General features: G+C 39.3%; 2 protein-coding genes across 2 annotated transcripts in view; one reads left to right on the forward strand and one right to left on the reverse strand.

Annotated features, from left to right (window-relative positions):
* The window catches only part of ivd (isovaleryl-CoA dehydrogenase), a 63,281-nt gene extending 52,727 nt beyond the window's left edge, over positions 1-10,554 (reverse strand). The window contains exon 1 of the mRNA XM_057859282.1: positions 10,508-10,554. Within this exon, the coding sequence (XP_057715265.1) occupies positions 10,508-10,547 (40 nt within the window). The 5' untranslated portion in view covers positions 10,548-10,554. The remainder of the gene's footprint in view (positions 1-10,507) is intronic.
* Positions 7,004-22,443, forward strand: itpka (inositol-trisphosphate 3-kinase A). The gene is made up of 4 exons (XM_057859283.1): positions 7,004-7,357; positions 10,081-10,182; positions 10,499-10,570; positions 13,492-22,443. The coding sequence occupies exons 1-4, from the start codon at positions 7,115-7,117 to the stop codon at positions 13,693-13,695; spliced, it is 621 nt and encodes a 206-aa protein (XP_057715266.1). The 5' UTR covers positions 7,004-7,114; the 3' UTR covers positions 13,696-22,443.
* Positions 22,444-22,882: the final 439 nt, after the last annotated feature.

The following is a 22,882-nucleotide window of genomic DNA, read 5'->3' on the forward strand; positions in this document are numbered from 1 at the left end:
CGTTAAAATATTTGACGCAATTAACGCACAAATGCCCCGCTCAAACAGATTAAAATGACTGCACAGTGAAATGTGTACTTGTTGTGTTTTTTCGGAGTTTGGCGCCCTCTGCTGGCGCTTGGGTGCGATTGATTTTATAGGCTTCAGCACCCATGAGCATTGTGTAAGTAATTATTGAGATCAATAATGGCGGGCTACTAGTTTATTTTTTTGATTGAAAATTTTACAAATTTTATTAAAACGAAAACATGAAGGGTTTTATTATAAAATTTCTATAACTTATACTAACATTTATCTTTCAAGAACTACAAGTCTTTCTATCCATGGATCGCTTTAACAGAATTTTAATAATGGTAATGCCATCTTGTTGATTTATTGTTATAATAAAGAAATACAGTACTTATGTACCGTATGTTGAATGTATATATCCATCTTGTGTCTTATCTTTCCATTCCAACAATAATTTACAGAAAAATATGGCATATTTTATAGATGGTTTGAATTGCGATTAATTACAATTAATTTTTAAGCTGTAATTAACTCGATTAAAAATTTTAATCGTTTGACAACCCTAGTTTTATAGCATTTAAGCTAGCAGACTTATGCTGTTCTTTTGTTGTGAATAAATCTTTTATTTTTTTATATCGTTTCAGGCTCAGCTCGGGTATTTTAATTTTTCATGTTCCTTATCCCATTACTCGATTATTCAAACTAACTAGTTCATCGATTAATCGACTACTAAAATAATCGATAGCTGCAGCCCCAATCGAATCGTAACCTGTGTATCTAGATACATATCGAATCGGCTCCATGCCACAGATTCCCAACCCTAGTTGGCAGCGTCTTGCCTTGCATGGCAGCAGCACCATTGGTGTGTGAATGTGTGCGTGAAAGGGTAAATGTGTGCTAATGTAAAGCACTTTAGGCATGGTAACCATGTAGAAAAATGCGCCATATAAGTACTGTACATCAACTTGTTGATCTTCATGTTGGTCCTTTAACCTCTAACCAGTCAACCTGTGGATAGTCTTTACAAGCAAAACAAATTGGTTTCAAACAAAAGGTTATGTCTTGTAAGTTATGCATCAGATCCAGATAAATGCTAAACAGTTGACTCTTCCTTCCATTCACCTTTTGATGTCAAAACTATTTGCTGTTTACAGCAAAATTAAAGGACACACTGTTCCGCGTCTTTAGGAGTGTGTTGTAACTCTGTATAAAAAAAGAGAGAGAGAGTGCACATTTAAGCCAACATATGAACAACAAGTGAGTACGCAGCTATTACAGACATTAAGTACGTTAATATAACTTCTGCAATTTCACAGCACTCAGCGTCCTGTGCATAATTTATGTGTTACTTTTTATGGCTGACCAGGTTCACAGCATAGAACTTTCTTGTTATGCCCCTACTCACTGTCAAATCTTTGACCTTCTACAGTTCATATGAACTGGATTTTATGTGGAACTGGTTAACAGCATGTACTGTAGGTAGTTAGGAATGTAAAGTGGTCAGAGTACATCAATGCTTAAAATCTCTCCACAGGGTGGGTGAATTTTTGCACAATTTGAGCCTCCCACTTGTGCCAGTTTGCCCACCTAATAGCTAATGAAAATAACATGACACTGAAGGGCTAGTATAGAATGTTCTTAAAATGCTTTGGAAATGTACTTTTAATGCATGAACCGTCACTGAAATAATATAGATTGGCATGAGCACATGATCATCTACTGCCAACCCTCCCAGCAGGAGCGGATCAACTAGGGTGGCATGGGGTGGCAACTGCCACCCAAAAATTTTTTATTTCAAAAAGACAGGCTTGCCGTCCCAGTTGCCACCCAAGTCAGGACCAATGCTCAAGTCAATTTGACATTTATGGCCATCAATTATGTAGTGGTGTCAGTGAAGATCTAATACCGTATTGGCCCGAATATAAGACGGCCCTGATTATAAGACGACCTCCTGTTTTTCAAGACTCAAGTTTGAATAAAGACTTTTTGAACACCAAATTATTTTCTATTCAAAAAATAATTACGGTACATCTGAAACAAATTATTATAACAATATATTTGAGAGAAAAAACATGTTATTTTGCCTCATTGAAATCTTAATATCTGAACATTTAAATATGTAAACTAAAGTGCAATCACATTCTTAAATGAATGGCTTCTGGTTTTTGAAATGTAAATAAACCAATCTTTTGTGATAAAACAACCAAATTGCAATAACTGCATTAACCATCAAAGTGAGGTCTAACTAACAGTAGTCTTGAAACAAATCTAAATAAGGAAAAAAAATTGCAATAAAATAATGCAAACTGGTTAAACTTGAGAGTAGCTGAGGTCTGTGATGACAGAACATTACTCCTCAAGTTCGGCATTCGCGTCAATGATATCTGGCGCCATCTAGCGTCGTAAATGGGTATAATGTCTAGACCCCCAATATAAGACGACCCCCACTTTTTCAGTCTTATTTCAATGCAAAAAACACTGTCTTATAGTCGGGCCAATACGGTAATAATATGAAAAAGATTGTATGAAACTAAGTTTATATCGTATAAATTTGTAAATATCACATGGGCCTTTTTGTCATGTCTACATACGATTTCATAGTCAGCTAGTTAGACTTCACTGGTCGCGCGGAAATGCCCGGTTTTTGTAGGAACGCGCCACACGGGGGCGGAGACGGCCAACCTCCGCTCCCAGGCGGCACAGCCCCGTCCAATGACAAAGCTACTTTTGGTTCAGCCCCTCGAAAAAGGGGCTTTTCTTTGCGTGGTTCCCAGATTGTGCCGTCCGGTAGCAGATGTTGTGTTCTCACGGTAAATACTATGAGTGCAAAACAAGTTATCTCGTGAGATTCCCTCCTAACTATGGAACCCAGGCGTGTAAGAAACAATACTATGGTGCAAAACAAGTTATCTCGTGAGATTCCCTCCTAACTATGGAACCCAAGGTGAAAAACAATACTATGGTGTCGAAGTGGCGGACAATCTAGGTCACAGAGGCAATCATACATCACAAAGGCATAATGTAATATTTTCCCCCATCAAAATGTTTCATCAACGAAATGGTCATATACATCAAAACTGATTTTTATATTTTTTGATGCTTTAGGTAACTTGGAACTGATTGTATTAACTGTCTACATACCGTATTGGCCCGAATATAAGAAGGTGTTCTTTGCATTGAAACAAGATTGAAAAAGAGAGCATCGTTTTATATTCGCTGTCTAGACATTATACCCATTCACGACGCTCGATGACGCCAGATATCATTGAAGCGATGTTCTGTCGTGAGAGATCTCAGCTACTCTCAAGTTTAACCAGTTTGCATTATTTTACTGCAATGTTTTTCCTTATTCAGATTTGTTTCAAGACTACAGTTAGACTTGACTTTGATGGTAAATGCAGTTATTGCAATTTTGTTGTTTTATCACAATAGATTGGTTTATTTATATTTCAAAAACCAGTAGCCATTCATTTACGAATGTGATTGCACTTTAGTTTACATATTTAAATGTTCAGATATTAAGATTTGAATGAGGCAAAATAACATGCTTTTTCTCCCAATTATATTGTTAGAATCATTTTTATCAGATGTACTGTAATTATTTTCTGTATAAAAATTAATTTGGTGTTCAAAACGTCTTTTTTTCAAACCTGAGTCTTGAAAAAGAGGGGGTCGTCTTATAATCAGGGCCGTCTTACATTCGGGCCAATACGGTAATTCTGTATTCAATCGATCGACCTTTGAATCGAATTATCGCAGAACATCGTATCATTGTCCAAAGAATCGATAAGTATGATACCATCATGAAATATTTGCCACTCTCAAAAATGTTTTGCCCCCTCTCACCCCCCCATAAATACTTCTAGATCCGCCCCTGCCTCGCAGTTCAAATGGACATTTATCGCCGTCAAGTTAACATGTTTTAATTGTAATCATGTATGTTTCCAGCAACACAAGCCATGGTGGAAGTTGAAAACCATGGTCCAATGGCCCTTCAGTGCCATCCAGAAAAGAAAGGTAAACTGGGTGCAGCTCGCAGGGCATCAAGGTAAGGTCAGCTCGTCCGAATCCCCCTCCAAAACAATCTTAGCCCTCATAATTCCAAATTTACTGTCTAATCTCAGGCAACTTCAAAGCAGCAGACGAGGGCAGCATTCTGAAGAAATTTTCCGATAATGAGGTGCAGTGTTTTGAGAAGCTGAAAGGCGACGTGCTGCTGCCATATGTGCCTCTTTATCATGGCGTGGTGGAGAGAGATGGCGAGTCTTTCATACACATGGCTGACCTGCTGGCACCTTTTGACCTTCCAAATGTCATGGATTGCAAGATGGGTGTCAGGTAAGAAGGCTTTTCTTCACATTGTATGAATTGTCTAACAACTAAACTGAGTTAGTCCTTCTCGTGAAACATTAAAAATACTTAACTACCATGAAAAAAATGCCTGGGAGACAAAGCTAAAGAGACGAATGAAAGTTTCCTACCAGTGAAAACTAAACATACAGTGGTATGAAAAACTGAACCTTTTGGAATTTCTTACATTTCTGCATAAAATAATGGAATGTGATCTGATCTTTGGCAAAATCACACTGATAAAAAAACAGTTTCTGCTTTAACTAAGACAACCTAAACATTTATAGGTTTTCATATTTTAATGAGGATAGTATGCAAACAATGACAGAAGAGGGAAAAATAAGTAAGTGAAGCATCACATTTAATATTTTGTGCCCCCCCTCTTTGGCAGCAATAACTTTAACCAGAGGCTTCCTGTAGCTGCAGATCAATCTGGCACATCGACCAGTACAAATCCGGGCCCATTCTTCTCTACAAAACTGCTGGAGTTCAGTCAGATTCCTGGGATGTCTGGCATGAATCGCTGTCTTTAAGTCATGCCACAGCATTTCAATGGGGTTCAAGTCTGGACTTTGACTGGGTGACTCCAGAACGTGTATTTTGTTTTTCTGAAGTTGATTTACTTCTGTGTACTGGATCACTGTCTTGTTGCAGCATCCATCCTCTTTTTAGCTTCAACAGTCTGACAGATGGCCTAAGGTTTTCCTGCAAAACAACCGGATAAACTTTTGAATTCATTCTTTCATTAATGATTGCAAGTTGTCCAGGCCCTGAGGAAGCAAACAGACCCAAATCATGATGCTCCCACCACCATGCTTTACGGTGGGGTTGAGGTGTTGATGTTGGTGAGCTGTTCCATTTTTCCTTCACACATGACGTTGTGCGTTACTCCCGAACAATTCAACTTTGGTTTCATCAGTCCACAAAATATTTTGCCAAAACTTCTGTGGAATGTCCAAGTGCCTTTTTGCGAACACTTAATGAGCAGCAATGTTTTTTTTAGACAGCAGTGGCTTCCTTCGTGGAGTCCTCCCATGAACAACATTCTCGGCCATAGTTTTACATATAGTTGATATGTGCACATAGATATTGGAGTGTGGCAGTGATTTCTGTAAGTCTTTAGCAGACACTCTAGGGTTCTTTTTTTACCTCTCTGAGTATTCTGCGCTAAACTCTTGGCATCATCTTTGGTGGATGGCCACTCCTTGGGAGAGAAGCAACTGTATCAAAATCTCTCCATTTGTAGACAACTTCTCTGACTGTCGTTTGATGAACATCCAGACTTTCAGAGATGGTTTTGAATCATTTCCCAGCTTTATACAAATCAACAATCCTTGATCATAGGTCTTCAGATAGCTCTCTTGACCGAGGAATGATCAGACAATGCTTCTCATCAAGACAATTCTTACCAGGTGTGTGTTTTATAGTGGGCTGGGCAGCTTTAAACCACTCATCAGTGATTGGGCACACACCCGACTTAAATTGTTTGGTAAAAATTGGTTTCAATTGCTCTTTAGGTCTCCTTAGGCAGAAGGTTCACTTACTTATTTTCCCCCTTCTGGCATTGTTTGCATGTTATCCTCATTAAAATATGAAAACCTATAAACGTTTGGGTGGTTTTAGTTAAAGCAGACATTGTTTTTTTCATTTGTGTGATTTTGACAAAGATCAGATCACATTTGATGGTGATTTTATGCAGAAATTTGAGACATTCCAAAAGGTCCAGATACTTTTTCATACCACTGTATTAGATCATTGGGACACACAAACCTCTTCACCATGATAAAGTAATGAATCACGGAGAGATTTGATCACTTATTTTTTGACATTTTGAGGGGAAGCCGAGCTTCTCTTGCAGTCTTAGAGCAATCACCTTTGATGTGCATGTAATAATGTGACAACCTGTTCTAAAAGAAGTAAAATGTCCACACAAAAAAAAAAAATCCCTACCGAGGAATGATCAGACAATGGTTCTCATCAAGACAATTCTTACCAGGTGTGTGTTTTATAGTGGGCTGGGCAGCTTTAAACCACTCATTAGTGATTGGGCACACACCCGACTTAAAGTGTTTGGTAAAAATTGGTTTCAATTGCTCTTTAGGTCTCCTTAGGCAGAGGGTTCACTTACTTATTTTTCCCCATTTTGTCATTGTTTGCGTGCTATCCTCATTAAAATATGAACATTTATAAATGTTTGGGTGGTTTTAGTTAAAGCAGACAGTTTTTTCATCTGTGTGATTTTGACAAAGATCAGATTACATTTGATGGTGATTTAATGCAGAAATGTGAGAAATTCCAAATGGTTCACATACTTTTTCATACCACTGTATGAGGGAACACCTGTTCTCAGTGCAAGCTTTATGCTTCACTTCCTGCACATACCCTGAATACACACAAACAGATTGCCCCTTCTACTTCCCTTTTCGCTCTGTCACTCTTCATAAACTACTCGTCCACGCGCTAGCTGCGTGATGACACGTTTGCATCACACTCACACTCTCAGGGTGTCCCTGGAGACTCCCCTGTTAGTTAATCGCATACTTTCCGCTTACTTTCACAAATGCTGTTTACCTCACGCTGGAGTTTCCTCTCAGCTCCTCCTGCAGAGGAAGTGCAGCTCAAAAACTAAACCGCAGGTCACGTGTGCTTGTTTATGAGCCCGTCTAACAAAACATCACTAGCCTTGTCAATAACCCAGGGAGTGCAAGTCATGTGCGCCCTAAATGTAAACATCCTCGGCTGTTTATTTTCCTAAATGCCGACGGCGTGTAAACACGCTCCTCACGCTTGCAGAACCTACTTGGAGGACGAACTGGTTCGCGCACGGGAGCGGCCCAAGCCCAGGGAGGACCTTTACAACAAGATGGTGGAGGTGGATAAAGAAGGCCCGACTGCCCAGGAACACGCTCAACGTGGAGTCACCAAACCTCGCTACATGCAGTGGAGGGAAAGCATGAGCTCCAGCAGCACCATGGGCTTCAGGATAGATGGCATCAAGGTACAAAAAAACAAAATTTTCACATGATTGACTCAGTGATCATTCATTAATAGCCCTCCCAGTTCAAATGGATTGGACGTCAGTCGCTATCAATGGTAGTGAATAAGTTATTTTGATATTATGCCATCGACGACAAACATTTTTTTCATGACGACGCCGAGACGATAACGAGCTTAAAACTTGTCTTGGGAGACTAAAACATAACGAGGAGAATGCCCGTTTTTGTCTGCCGAGACGAAAATGCGCCAGTTTCTGTTGTATGTTCACCATGTGTGACATTTTCTTATGTGTAATTAGCATGCATCATAGCAGTGTTAGGTTGTGTCACTCATGTGATGTGCTGAACCCCCCATTTACCTTTAAAAAATTTTTTTTTTTTTTAAACTGTCCTGTTCAGCTGTTTGACACGGAGAATGGAAGTCTAAGTGTCCGGATGGTCTGAACAGTTTTAATGTTTCACATTGAGAGTATGACATACTCCCATTGTGATCGTTCAACATACCTCGTTTATTATGACAAAGCAGCGAACAGGAAGGGGTTATGGGTGAACAGAAGAAAACAAAAGAAACACAAGAGAAAAAAGAAAAACACAAACAACAACAAGAAATACATTGAACGCCTACACTAACTATGAGTATGTTGGTGCTATCGTCAACTAAATGTATTTCCGGTTGACACCATGTTGGGGGCCTGGTGACCATGGAAAGAAGGGGAGGGAATTGGGGGAGTCTATAAGCTAAGTGATTGGGAGGGGTGGAGTGTACACAAATCAGCTCTGTGATCTAGAAACCAGTAATCGTGTGAATCCCTTGTGAGTGTAAGCCCGTTGGCAACCGACCCTATGCCGCCCCATCGCCAATCCCGGCACCGGGACCCCCACCCGAGCACGCCCAATCACATCCAGCCGCGTTCGCACATCGAGCCCCACCTAACACGTGACAGCCATGCAGATGAGTGGAGACGCTGCGCGGGCGCCAACCCAGGGCCACAGCCCCCACCCAGCCAGCCCAGGGGGGGGGCGGCGCAGCCCATCCCTCCTCCCGCAGCCCAGCAAAGGAGCCATTGTCACACCCCCAGGATCCAGGTTGGTCCCAGTGCCACCTGCACCCCCATCATTCGTCCTTCAGGGGTGGGATGAGAGGACGTACCACCAACCCAACGCCCACCCCTGTCCGCCCACCCGGCCCTCGAGCCACAGCCGCAGCCCCCCAACCGGCACAGCACGCCACGGGATCCCCAACGGCCCATCAAGCCCAGGGCAGGGCAGGGTCCCCCGCCAAAGCAGGCGACACTCAGCCGATACACAGGCATCCAGCCAGCAACCCGTGAAGGAGCGCAGGGCGGATACCCAGGCAGAGAAGAGAGGGGCGAAGTGAGATTGGAGCCCCGACATCCCCCCACTCCCACGGCCAGCAGCCCAGGTCGAGGGCCTCCCCCACGCCCCGGGAACCATGCCATAGAGAGAAAGTGTGGGGCCCACCTACCACCCTATTACTATATGTACTATACACCCCCCCCCCCATTTACCTAACCCCAAGTAATAAATAAATGAGGATCTAAGTACAACAAAAGAACAATTGGCTAACATGCATTGCAAAAGTCCGCTAGCTTAAATGCTATAAATTGCTATGGTGTGTTTTTTTTTTTTTTTTTTTTTTTTACAATGCTCTTAAAATGTGGTTCAAAACACATATTGCTACAAAAAAGGCTAACTATACCTCTAAAGTAATTTACGAATGCATTGAAAAAACATTAGCTCAAACAAAAACTTAGCTTATGTTGGTCTTTACAGGGAGAAGCTGGATTTAGCTATGTTAGATGAGTTATGTCATATTCAATGTTGCCACTTGAGGGCAGTGTATCCACCCAAATCAATAAAACTAAATGGAAACACTTTCAAAACATACCATTACAACGCCACTCTAATTAAACGAATACTCGAAGCAGCAAAATTTGTTTCGTACCTTTTTTCCGATCAAAATTCTTGAGTTAATCGATTAAACATTGTGACGATAAACTAAATGTTCAAGGCATTAAAAATTTTGTAAACTTATTACATAATGCATATATATATATTTTTTTTAAACACAATTTCGTTGAGTTGTCTGATATTATCGGGTAGCTGATAATCTCGGCTGATAAAAGCATTTTAAAATGATACCAGATAATATCGACATCAGTTTTCATCATTGGTTTTGCGTTCAGAGTGAATGTAGAAACCTTCTGCCTTTGTAAAAGCTGGTCACAGCTTAGCACAGCAGTTATGCTTACTGACCATTAGATTTCTCCAAACCAAGATGCTTGGGATTTGTTATGTGAGAACTGTTCTGAAGTTGTGTGCCTTTTGTTGTAATTTTGAATCAGAAGCACTATGTGAGCCATATAGTGGTCCAATATAGGCACTTTTTCCATAACTTCAGTTGAAGTGCTCTTATTTTTCACAGAATGTTTATTGAAGTTGTTACATTTATCATTATTAAAGTATCTAATGGGTCATCCCATTACCATCAGCCATAATATGTTAAGTCCACAGCCACATATATCGGTATCAGTTTGGTATCGGTATTGGATTTTTGGAGTTGGAGTATCAATATATTGGTTAAAAAACATTATCATTTTTAAAAAAGCATTCAATGCTGATACCTGTAGCAAACAAGTAATATGATGTCATCACAAAAAATGCCATGTCACAAAATAATTTAGAGTCGCTTCTTTGTTTTCAGAAATGTGACGGCACCTGTCGTACCGACTTCAAGAAAACCAGGTCGGAGCAGGATGTCATGGAGGAGTTCAAGGGCTTCGTCGAAGGCGACGTCAACTTTATAGTATGTAGAAGCCATACAATTGAAAGCAAAAATGACAAGATGAGGCTAATGCATACAAGGACAAACACACATGAGCTAGACCTCCAGGCTATTATTCTTTCTGGACAGTACGCACTTGATCAAATAAAACTTAAAAGTACATTGTAAATAGTGACACTTTATTTGTATGGACTGTGTAACCAACTTCAAATCTACTTACATTATCATGTTCGCTAACATTGCTATCCCTAACGACACGCAGTGTGGTACTCCCAAAAAAACGTTTTTGCTCATCAATGTTAAATGAACTGATCACGTGCAATTTCATTTCTTCCAGAAGTCTTACCTGACAAGACTGCTGGCGATCCAACAGGCGCTGAAAACATCAGAATTCTTCAAGCAACATGAGGTAAAGAGGGTGATATTTAACATACTGTAGTAGCATTAGCATGTTGCCCTAGTGGCTAGCTAACAGCTAGTGTAACATGCAACATTTGAAAATGATGTTTTTTTTTTTTTTTTTTTACCTGTGTCAGAATTCCATTAGCTTTTATGTGGAACCGTCACAAACAGAAGCGTGTCCGTTTCATTTAATTTCCTGGTTTGTCACTTCCTCTTCCTTTTGTCTCCTCCAACCAAGTCACAATTCCTACTGTCAGAATAATTGCTTGCATAGGTTTTGTCTTTTCATTTACTCATTAAACAATTCACTGGGTGACTAAATAACTAATAATAGACATCATTTTTGCGTAAGGGTTCAATCTCTATTCTTTTGCGTGGTTTAATGTACCTTATTCTTCAGACTATAAGTCACAGTTTTTTCAGTTTGGCCGAGGGTGCAGTATATACGCCAGCATAGACTTCATAATATATTGACGGGACACGGGGCCGATTCGTAGGGGGCCTATTTCCGTCAAAGCTGACCGAGTGGAAACACAGACAAAGAGCTTTTTACGTTGATAATTCTTGCGAATAAATCCCCGAATTATTTATAGATATGGACGTAAAAAGTCTCGATTCTTGGTTCAAAGCAAAAAAAAAAAAAAAAAAAAAACGGGCACTTAGCATTTATTTTATGTAAATATGTTGATTGTGCTCCTCGTCTTTAAGCCACTGTGGCGTAATTTACCACCACAAAGAGCTTTTTACGTTAAAAATTCTTGTCAATAAATGCTCAAATCCCTGAATTCTTTACAGATATGGACGTAAAACAGTTTTGATTCTTGTTTAAAAGCAAAAACCAGGCAAAAAAAAATTACGTAAATATTGCGAAAGATAACGCCAATGCTGTGGGGAATGGGGCTATTTTACACAATTATTTTTCGCCCATTGCTATGAATGTACTTAAAAAATGAATGAACGCGGTTGGCTGTGAAAGTTTTTTTTCTTTGTTTACATACATGCAGGTGTGGACATAATTATTTTTTCCGACGTATTAGTTCAGGAACCTAGGTTTTAAAAAAAACCCAAAAAAACGCTAAGTGTAGACATGGCCTCAGTCATAAGGCGATAGTCCTGCCAGACCCAACGCTGCCACCAGAGGACAGTGTATTCTTGATACATATACTTCCAAACTAAACAACAAATGCATAAACAAACATACAGTGGGGAAAATGCTTGAAAATATTAGAGAGGCCTGTACTTGTCTCAACATGTGTAAACCTCAACCACGAGAGACAGAATGTGGGGGGAAAAAAACAGAAAATCACATTGTTTGATTTGTAAAGAATTTATCTGCAAATCATGGTGGAAAATAAGTATTTGGTCAATACCAAAAGTTCATCTAAATACTTTGTTATGTACCCTTCGTTGGCAATAACGGAGGCCAAACGTTTCTATAACTCTTCACAAGCTTTTCACACAATGTTGCTGGTATTTTGGCCCATTCCTCCATGCAGATCTCCTCTAGAGCAGTGATGTTTTGGGGCTGTCGTTGGGCAACACGGACTTTCAACTCCCTCCTCACCCCGTGGCGTCAAAATGATAACAAGAACGGTGAGCAAAAATCCTAGAATCACACGGGGGGACCTAGTGAATCACCTACAGAGAGCTGGGACCACAGTAACAAAGGCTACTATCAGTAACACAATGCACCGCCAGGGACTCAAATCCTGCACTGCCAGACGTGTCCCCCTGCTGAAGAAAGTACACGTCTGTCTGCGGTTCGCTAGAGAGCATTTGGATGATCCAGAAGAGGACTGGGAGAATGTGTTATGGTCAGATGAAACCAAAATAGAACTTTTTGGTAGAAACACAGGTTCTCCTGTTTGTAGGAGAAAGATTATTGAATTGCACCATACCCACTGTGAAGCATGGGGGTGGAAACATCATGCTTTGGGGCTGTTTTTCTGAAAAGGGACCTGGACGACTGATCTGTGTAAAAGAAAAGAATGAATGAGGCCATGTATCGAGAGATTTTGAGTGAAAATCTCATTCCATCAGCAAGGGCATTGAAGATGAGACATGGCTGGGTCTTTTCAGCATGACAATGATCCCAAACACACAGCCAGGGCAACAAATGAGTGGTTTCGAAAGTCTCCAGATCTCAACCCCATAGAAAATCTGTGGAGGGAGTTGAAAGTCTGTGTTGCCCAACGACAGCCCCAAAACATCACTGCTCTAGAGGAGATCTGCATGGAGGAATGGGCCAAAATACCAGGAACAGTGTGTGAAAAGCGTGTGAAGAGTTAGAGAAAATGTTTGGCATCCGTTATTGCCAACAAAGGGTACATAACAAAGTATTGAGATGAACTTTTGGTATTGACCAAATACTTATTTTCCACTCTAATTTGGAGATAGATCCTTCAAAAATCAAAAAATGCGATTTTCTTTTTTTTTTCACATTCTGTCTCATGGTTGAGCTTTACCCATGTTGACAATTACAGGCCTCTCTAATATTTTCAATTCGGAGAACTTGCACAATTAGTGGTTGACTAAATACTTATTTGCCCTACTGTATTAGCTCAAACAAAACATACCTCACGTTGGCCTTAACAGGGAGCAGCTGGATTCAGCCGTTGGACGAGTTATGTCATCTTCAGTGTTGCCACAAGAGAGCAGAGTATACATCCAAACTCTTTCAAAACAAACCATTACAACGCCACTCTAATTAAACTAATCCTCGAAGCAGCAAAATTTGATTTGAAGCTTTTGTCTAATCGAATTACTTGATTAATCGTTGGAGCACTAGTAGTGTTTTAATCAAATACATTTCCTTATTTGTGTTTTTTGCCTCTGCATTGCACATTTTTTGCCTGCAGTATTGCTTGGTTTCAGTTTCTATAGAGCTGCTCTGTGTCATACTGAGCGGTATTGTTTTCCCTCCTTCAGGTCATCGGCAGCTCTCTGCTTTTCATCCACGACCACACGGGAAAAGCTCAGGTGTGGATCATTGACTTTGGCAAAACCACCGCGTTGCCGGAGGGCCACGTGTTGAAGCATGACGTTGATTGGCGAGAGGGCAACCGCGAGGATGGTTACCTTTTGGGTCTGCAGAATCTCATTCGCATCATGGAGGTTATGAGCAGTCAATGACTGTGGTCATGCAAGTGGGGGAAAGGTCGCCGGGCTTTTAATCAGCAAGGTTTTTATGCGGAGGAAAACAGGCGTGCACACTGTGTGGACAGAATTATTGGGACACCTGGACATTACTTATCAGAGACATTTTATGGACGTTTGCATTAGGGTTTAATAAGATGAAAAACTAGAAACGGCAATTTCTGGAGAAACTAGATGAGGCTTTGCTGTGGTATGTACGGATCTGTCAGGTTACTTCCTGTTGATTCGGGGAAATTTCGGGGACACATCCTGTTGATATCAGGTCATTTCAAGCCATTTCAATGGCATCGACTTACTTGGGCGCCAGTTAAATGTCAATAGGCTGTAATGGTAAGTTTTGGTAAAAAAAAAATCACAACCACGCAGGTTTTTCTGCCATTGAAAATGAATCAGAAATTTAAAATTAATTATGGAAAATTTTGACGTACATGGCTGCCAATGGCATGGACTAGCATGGCTGTCAATGGCATGGACTTACTTGGGCGCTAGTTAAATGTCAATAGGCTGTAATGGTAAGTTTTGGTAAAAAAAAATCACAACCACGCAGGTTTTTCTGCCATTGAAAATGAATCAGAAATGTAAAATTATGGAAAATTTTGACGTACATGGCTGCCAATGGCATGGACTTGCTTGGGCGCTAGTTTTATGTCAATGGGCAGTCATGGTAAATGGTTAGAAATCACAAGGACCTAAGATTTCCTGCCATTGAAAATCAATGGGAAATTTGGACGTACATGGATGTCTAAGGCATCCCTTTAGAAATGAATGAGACTGTTTTTGGCGACTATTGGTGGAATCGTATGTTTTGGCCAAATTCTGTATAGAACTATTATGCCCCTTACCATCCTGGAATTTTTTATGTGCAAATTATGCGATTTGGTCAAAACAGATATATCTAAAAAAAAATTCTGCCATTGAAAATTAATGGGAAATTTGGACGTACATGGCCATCAATGGCTTTCAATGGCATGGACTTGGGCGCCAGTTTAATGTCAATAGGTAGTCATGGTAAATGGTCAAAAATCACAAGGACCTAAGATTTTCTGCCGTTGAAAATGAATGGGAAATTTGGACGTGCATAGCTGTCAATGGCATGGACTTACTTGGGCGCCAGTTTAATGACAATGGGCAGTTATGGTAAATGGTCAAAAATCTCAAGGACCTATGTTTTCCTGCCATTGAAAATGAATCAGAAATTTAAAAATTAATTATGGGAAATTTGGACGTACATGGCCGTCAATGGCATGGACTTACTTGGGCGCCAGTTTTATGTCAATGAGCAGTCACGGTATATTGTCATAAATCACAAAGACCTAAGATTTCTTGCCATTGAAAATGAATGGGAAATTTGGACGTAGATGGCTGTCAATGGCATCCCATTGGAAATGAATAGGACCGTTTTTGGCGAATTTTGTGGGAATCGTACATTTTGGCTAAATTTTGTATATAACTTTTATACTTACCTTACCGTCCTGGAATTTTTGATTTGCAAATTATGTGATTCGGTCAAACATGGATACATTTTTGAAAGAAAAAAAAAACGGCATTTACGGGTGAAGGAAAATTTTTCCACACAGGTTTTTCTGTAATTGAAAATGAATGGGAAATATGGACGTACATGCCCGTCAATGGCATGGGCTCACTCGGGTGCCAGTTTAATGACAATGGGCAGTCATGGTAAATGGTCAAAAATCACAAGGACCCTAAGATTATCTGCCATTGAAAAATGAATGGGAAATTTGGACGTACATGGCTGTCAATGGCATCCCATTAGAAATGAATGGAACATTTTTGCAAAATTGGAATTTTACTATTTGGGCCTTTGCCTCGCAAAACCGCTTCTAATTACGATTCAGGAAACAATTTAGATCGCCCTAGTAACATCCGGTGTGTCTCAGTACTTTTGTACACATGCTTTACATATACCGTAATCCTGGCCTCAGGCTTTTACATTGATCTAAGTGAGCTATTTATGTAAATTGCCACAAAGCTTCCTGAGAACTAACAGGAAAAAAGGAATACAGTATAAACATTTACTGTTAGTTTGAATAGGATTCATCCATATCCGAATGTTTGTCCTCTGTCACATGGTCACGACACTTGTTTTTGAGAGGATTTTCCAGGCTTTTCCAAAAGATATCTCAAATTTGGCAGACCTAGAATTTTAAAGGGAACCACGGATAGAAAGACTTGTAGTTCCTAAAAGTTAAATGCTAGTATGAGTTATAATAATTTGATATTCCAACCTCTCTTAAAGTTTTTGTTTTTACACAATTTGACGATACTTCACAAAGCGAGCAGAAAAAGCAATTAAATAAAAGTCTCCAGAGGTAATCAAACCCAAATTTCCCGTGCGAAAGACGAGAGCGTCGACAAATGAAAAAAAAAAAAGAGGCAATGACGCAACTAACAATGAAGGGATATACAAACTTTTAAATGGCAGCAAGTCAATTTCTTGGCAAGCCGCCTAGGATCGGTTTAAAATCACCGCTGATGAGCTGGAATTGGATGCAGGTACGACGTCGGGAACTCATCCCACAGCTCTGTAACAAAACAATCTGACCAGCAGCAGAATGACAAAATCATGCCAGTCGTCATACTAGCTTCGCTTGCTACTTAGCACAGCTATTCTCCCAGTCCAGCCCAACCGCGTCAACACCCCAGTATCCATTGGAGAGACAGCGAGAACCAAAAGTTGTATTTGCCATGTTGTAAAATGGATTTTGCCATGTGGCATTTTTTTTTTAGATGTGGCAAAATGGATTTTGGCATGTGGGTTTTTTTTTTTTTTTTTTTTTTTTGCTGTGTGGCAGTATTTTGCCATGTGGTTAAATGGATTTTGCCATGTTGCTTTTTTTGCCATGTGGCAAAATTGATTTTCTCTTGTAGCAATTTTTTTGTCATGTGGCATTTTTTTGCCATGTGGCAAATTTGATTTTCCCATGTGGCTTTTTTTGCCATGTTGCAAAATGGATTTTGCCATGTGGCATTTTTTCTTTGCTATGTGGCTTTTTTTTTTTTTTGCCATGTGGCAAAATTGATTTTCCCATGTGGCAAAATGTATTTTTACATGTGGCATTTTTTCTTGGCAAAATGGATTTTGGTTTGTGGCTTTTTTTTTGCTGTGTGGCAGTATTTTGCCATGTGGTAAAACCGATTTTGCCATGTGGCATTTTTTTGCCATGTGGCAAAATTAATTTTGCCATGTTGCTTTTTTTTGCTATGTGGCAAAATTGATTTTCTCATGTGGCATTTTTTTTGCCATGTGGCATTTTTTTGCCATGTGGCAAATTTGATTTTGCCATGTGGCTTTTTTTGTCATGTTGCAAAACGGATTTTGCCATGTGGCATTTTTTTGCCATGTGGCAAAATTGATTTTCTCATGTGGCATTTTTTTTGCCATGTGGCATTTTTTTGCCGTGTGGCAAATTTGATTTTGCCATGTGGCTTTTTTTGCCATGTTGCAAAATGGATTTTGCCATGTAGCATTTTTTCTTTGCTATGTGGTTTTTTTTTTTTGCCATGTGGCAAATTTGATTTTCCCACGTGGCAAATGTATTTTTACATGTGGCATTTTTTCTTGGTGTGTGGCAAAATGGATTTTGGTGTGTGGCATATTTTTTTTGTGTGTGGCATTTTTTGGAGTCTATAGCACAGGTGTCAAACCGATTCCAGAAAGGGCCAAGTGGGTGCAGGTTTGCTTTCCAACCAATGAAGAGGACACCTTTTCACCAATCAGATCTTTTACATGTGTAATCAGTTAAACTTTGTCAGGTGCTGCTTGTTTCTGTAGGAAGTTCATTGGTTAAACTCTCTGCATGGTATCGGTTGGAACAAAATCCAGCACCCACTTGGCCCTTTCTGGAATTGGTTTGACACCTGTGGTCTATAGCATTTTTGCGGGCCATGCACGTCCGTGCCATTAACAGCTATGCACGTCCAAATTTTCCATTCATTTTAAATGGCAGAACAACGTGTGGCTGTGATTTTTGACTATACAATTATCATTACAGCGCATTGACATTCAACTGTCACCCAAATCAGGCTACGCCATTGACGTATGTGCACGTCCAAATGTTCCATTCATTTTGAATGGCTGAAAAACGTGTGGTTGATTTTTGACCATACACTTTACATTACAGCGCATCCATTTTGCCACATACAAAAAAAAAATGCCACATGTCAAAATACATTTTGCCACATGGCAAAAAAAAATGCCACATGGCAAAATAAATTTTGCCACATGGCAAATACCACTTTTCGTTCTCGGCCCTGCTGGTCCATTGCACGCGTAAACCATGACGCCCTCCGTAGGTCAGAGCATGCTAAATATTATAAATTTTCAAATCAATGGCAATATTTTATGTGTTTTAATAACATATTTTAGTAAAAGAGAACAATTGTAGCTAATTAGAGTCTACAAATCTTTAAATCCGAGGTTCCCTTTAAGGAAAAGAGAAACGACTAGGTTCGTGAATTCGACTCAAGAGGAAATTACACTTTGTATCGCAAACCGTATCGTATCATGAGGTACAAAGAGGTTCCCATCCTTAGTCCTGTGCAGGTTACTTATGAATGAATGCCGTTTTCGTGTCAAATTTGGTGGGTGGCGGCTTATAGTCCGAAAACTATGGTACTCTCTAGCTATCATACATTACTCACCAAAATGTGATGCCGAGGTCAGGTTAGTAAAGAATGCTCTTTATATGAGTCTAAATGTGAAATGTGATTCTGCAACCGCTCAATACAGGAGTGGATATATTTTAGTGGGAAGCGGTTACTAGTACCTAGCTGTTTTTTTTTTTTCCAATTATACAGTATATAAAACATCAACATAATTATTTTACAAAGCTTTGAATACATTGATGGGTTTGTTTGGTGTGTTATTTAAGTAACAATAATCAAAGAGGTCCTTGGATTTATTTGGACAGCTGTGCTTTAAATGAAGAGCTGGCTAGTCATTTTTGAATGAAATCATCTGAATATTTATCCATTTAAAAATCCTTATTATGTACACTTTTCTACAGAGCACCTAAAGGGACATCGACAGAAATAAAATAAATTTAAGAAATCTATTTGGTAAACATGAGCATTTTCTTGCATTTAAGCTAGCGGACTTTCGCTATACAAGTTAGCCAATTGCCACAAAAATTATAGTCAATTGCAACAATTGGCTAACTTGCATAGGAAAAGTCCGCGAACTTAAATGCTATATCATGCTAATGTTCACCTGATAATTTCTGCCACAAATTGCCAATTGTTGCATTGTTGCAATTGGCTAACTCGAATAGCAAAAGTCCACTAGCTTAAATGCTGTATAATGCTATTGTTTACAACAATTGGCTAATATACATAGCAAAAGTCCGCTAGCTTAAATGCTATATAATTCTAATGTTTAAAACAATTCTCTAACTTGCATAGCAAAAGTCTGCTAGCTCAAATGCTATATAATGCTAATGTTTACAATAATTGGTTAACTTTTATAGCAAATGTTTGCAAGCTTAAATGCTATATCCTGCTAATATTCACCAAATAGCTTCTGGTGCGCACTACAAACAATCTGGTGCGCACCACAAATTGCCAATTGTTGCATTGTTGCAATTGGCTAACTTGCATAGCAAATGTCCGCTAGCTTAAATGCTAACTTGCACAGCAAAAATCCGCTAACTTACAATGCTGATGTTTACCAGATAATTTCTGGTGCGCCCAAGACACAAAGTGGGCCGCACCAGCTTGCTTAAATTTATTTTATTTCTGTCGATGCCCTTTTTAGGGGCTCCATACCTTTCAAAGAATTTCATATGGGGCTATATTTATGACTGGGTTCATGTCAGACTTTAGAATTGAAAATGTGATGAATTTCTTTTTTTTTTTCACATGAGGAAGCTGACGTTTTTGACAAGAGAGCATGTTAAAAACCTCAACATGCTGGCTTTGTACAAAATATGTATGCTTTCACTGCTGGCCATAAGTATTGGCACTCCTGCAACTCTGTCAGATAATGCTCAATTTCTCCCAGGAAAGGACTGCAATTACAAATGCTTTGGTAGTAATATCTTCATTGATTTTGCTTGCAATGAAAAAATACAAACGAGAATAGGGAAAAAAATGAAATCATGATAATTTTACACAAAACCCCAAAAAATGTATTGGCACCCTATGAAAAATCATGTGATGCTTCTCTAATTTGTGTAATTAACAGCACTTGTTACTTAACTTTGGCACATAACAGGTGGTGGCAATAACTAAATATCACTTGGAGCCAGTTAAAGGGGATTAAAGTTGACTCTACCTCTGTCCTGTATCCTTGTACCACAATGAGCATGGAGAAAAGAAAGAAGACCACAAAACTGTCTGAGGACTTCAGAAGCAAAATTGTGAGGAAGCAAGTGTTATCAATAAGTGTAAAGCCCTTGACGCTGTGGCTAACCTCCCTAGATGTTGACGGAAAAGAAAAATTGATGAGAGATTTCAGCGAAAGACTGTGCGGATGGTGGATAAAGAACCTCGACCAAAATCCAAACAAGTTCAAGCTGTCCTGCAGTCCGAGGGTACAACAGTGTCAACCCGTACCATCTGTCGGCGCTTGAATGAAAAGGGACTCTATGGTAGGATACCCAGGAAGACCCCACTTCTGACCCAGAGACATAAAAAAGCCAGGCTGGAGTTCGCCAAAACTTAACCTGAGAAGCCAAAAACGTTTTGGAAGAATGTTCTCTGGTCAAATGAGACAAAAGTAGAGGTTTTGGGAAAAGGCATCAATGTAGAGTTTACAGGAAAAAAATGAGGCCTTCAAAGAAAAGAACACGGTCCCTACAGTCAAACATGTCGGAGGTTCCCTGATGTTTTGGGGTTGCTTTGCTACCTCTGGCACTGGACTGCTTGACCGAGTGCATGGAAGTCTGAAGACTACCAACAAATTTTGCAGCATAATGTAGGGCCCAGTGTGAGAAAGCTGGGTCTCCCTCAGAGGTCATGGGTCTTCCAGCAGGACAATGACCCAAAACACACTTCAAAAGCACAAAAAAAAGGGTTTGAGAGAAAGCACTGGAAACTTCTAAAGTGGCCAGCAATGAGTCCAGACCTGAATCCTGTGGAGAGATCTGAAAATGGCACCCTTCAAATCTCAGAGACCTGGAGCAGTTGGCCAAAGAAGAATGGTCTAAAATTCCAGCAGAGCATAGTAAGAAACTCATTGATGGATACCGGATGCGGTTGTTCGCAGTTATTTTTTCTAAACGTTGTGCTACCAAGTACCATATTGGCCCGGATATAAGACGGCCCTGATTATAAGACAACCCCCTCTTTTTCAAGACTCAAGTTTGAAAAAAAGACTTTTTGAACACCAAATATACAGAAAGTAATTACAGTACATCTGAAACAAATGATTATAACAATATATTTGAGAGAAAAAGCATGTTATTTTGCCTCATTCAAATCTTAATATCTGAACATTTAAATATGTAAACTAAAGTGCTATCACTCGTTCGTAAATGAATGGCTACTGGTTTTTGAAATGTAAATAAACCAATCTATTGTGATAAAACAAATTTGCAATAACTGCATTAACCATCAAAATAACGTCTAACTGTAACTGTAGTCTTGAAACAAATCTGAATAAGGAAAAACATTGCAATAATATAATGCAAACCGGTTAAACTTGAGGGTAGCTGAGATCTGTCATGACAGAACATCGCTTCAATGATATCTGGCGCCATCTAGCATCGTGAATGGGTATAACGTCTAGACCGCGAATATAAGATGACCCCCACTTTTTCAATCTTATTTCAATGCAAAAAACACCGTTTTATATTCGGGCCAATACGGTATTAGGCTGAGGGTGCCAAAACTTTTGTAGAGCCCATTTTTGGAGTTTTGAGTAAAATGATAATGATGATGATGATTATTTTTTTCATTGTGTTTTGTGTTTTTTCATTGCAAGCAAAATAAATGAAACATTACTACCAAAGCATTTGAAATTGCAATCATTTTCTGGGAGAAATTGAGCATTATCTGACATAATTGCAGGGGTGCCAATACTTTTGGCCAGCAGTGTACTACTGTTTGCTGGTTATTTGCATTTGAGATTTAATGAAATGCCTAGTTTTTGTCCGAGTTAAAAATCTACGGAGCCCCTAAAGGGACATCGACAGAAATAAAATAAAATAACATTAATGTAAGCAATCTGGTAAACATTAGCATTTAAGCTAGTGGACTTTTGGTATGCAAGTAAGCAAATTGTTACATTGGCGCAATTGGCTAACTTGCAAAAGTCTGCTAGCTTAAATGCTAAATAATGCTAATGTTTACCAGTCTGGTAAACATGAACATTTAAGCTAGTGGTTTTTGTTTGCAAGTTAGCCAATTGTTACATTGTTGCAATTGGCAAACTTGCAAAAGTCTGCTAGCTTAAATGATAAATAATGCTAATGTTTACCAGTCTGGTAAACATTAGCATTTAAGCTCGTGGAATTTTGGTATGCAAGTTAGCCAATTGTTACATTGTTGCAATTGGCTACCTTGCAAAAGTCTGCTAGCTTAAATGCTAAATAATGCTAATGTTTACCAGTCTGGTAATCATTAGCATTTAAGATAGTGGAATTTTGGTATGCAAGTTAGCCAATTGTTACATTCTTGCAATTGGCTAACTTGCAAATGTCTGCTAGCTTAAATGCTAAATAATGCTAATGTTTACCAGTCTGGTAAACATTAGCATTTAAGCAAGTGGACTTTTGGTATGCAAGTTAGCCAATTGTTACATTGTTGCAATTTGCTAACTTGCAAAAGTCTGCTAGCTTAAATGCTAATGTTTACCAGACTGGTAAACATTAGCATTATTTAGCATTTAAGCTAGCAGACTTTTGCAAGTTAGCAAATTGCATGCTAATGTTTACCAGACTGGTAAAAATTAGCATTATTTAGCATTTAAGCTAGCAGACTTTTGGTTTGCAAGTTAGCCAATTGTTACATTGTTGCAATTGGCTAACTTGCAAAAGTCTGCTAGTTTAAATGCTAAATAATGCTAATGTTTACCAGATTGTTTCTAGTGCGTAACAGAAACAATCTGGTGTGCACCAGATTATTTAAATTTATTTTATTTCTGTCGATGTCGGTTTAGGGGCTCCGTAAAAATCTCATCCGACTGTATCGTAACGAATTTTCA

Source organism: Corythoichthys intestinalis, chromosome 15 (genome assembly GCF_030265065.1).
Source record: "Corythoichthys intestinalis isolate RoL2023-P3 chromosome 15, ASM3026506v1, whole genome shotgun sequence".
In the NCBI taxonomy this organism is placed as follows: Eukaryota; Metazoa; Chordata; class Actinopteri; order Syngnathiformes; family Syngnathidae; genus Corythoichthys; species Corythoichthys intestinalis.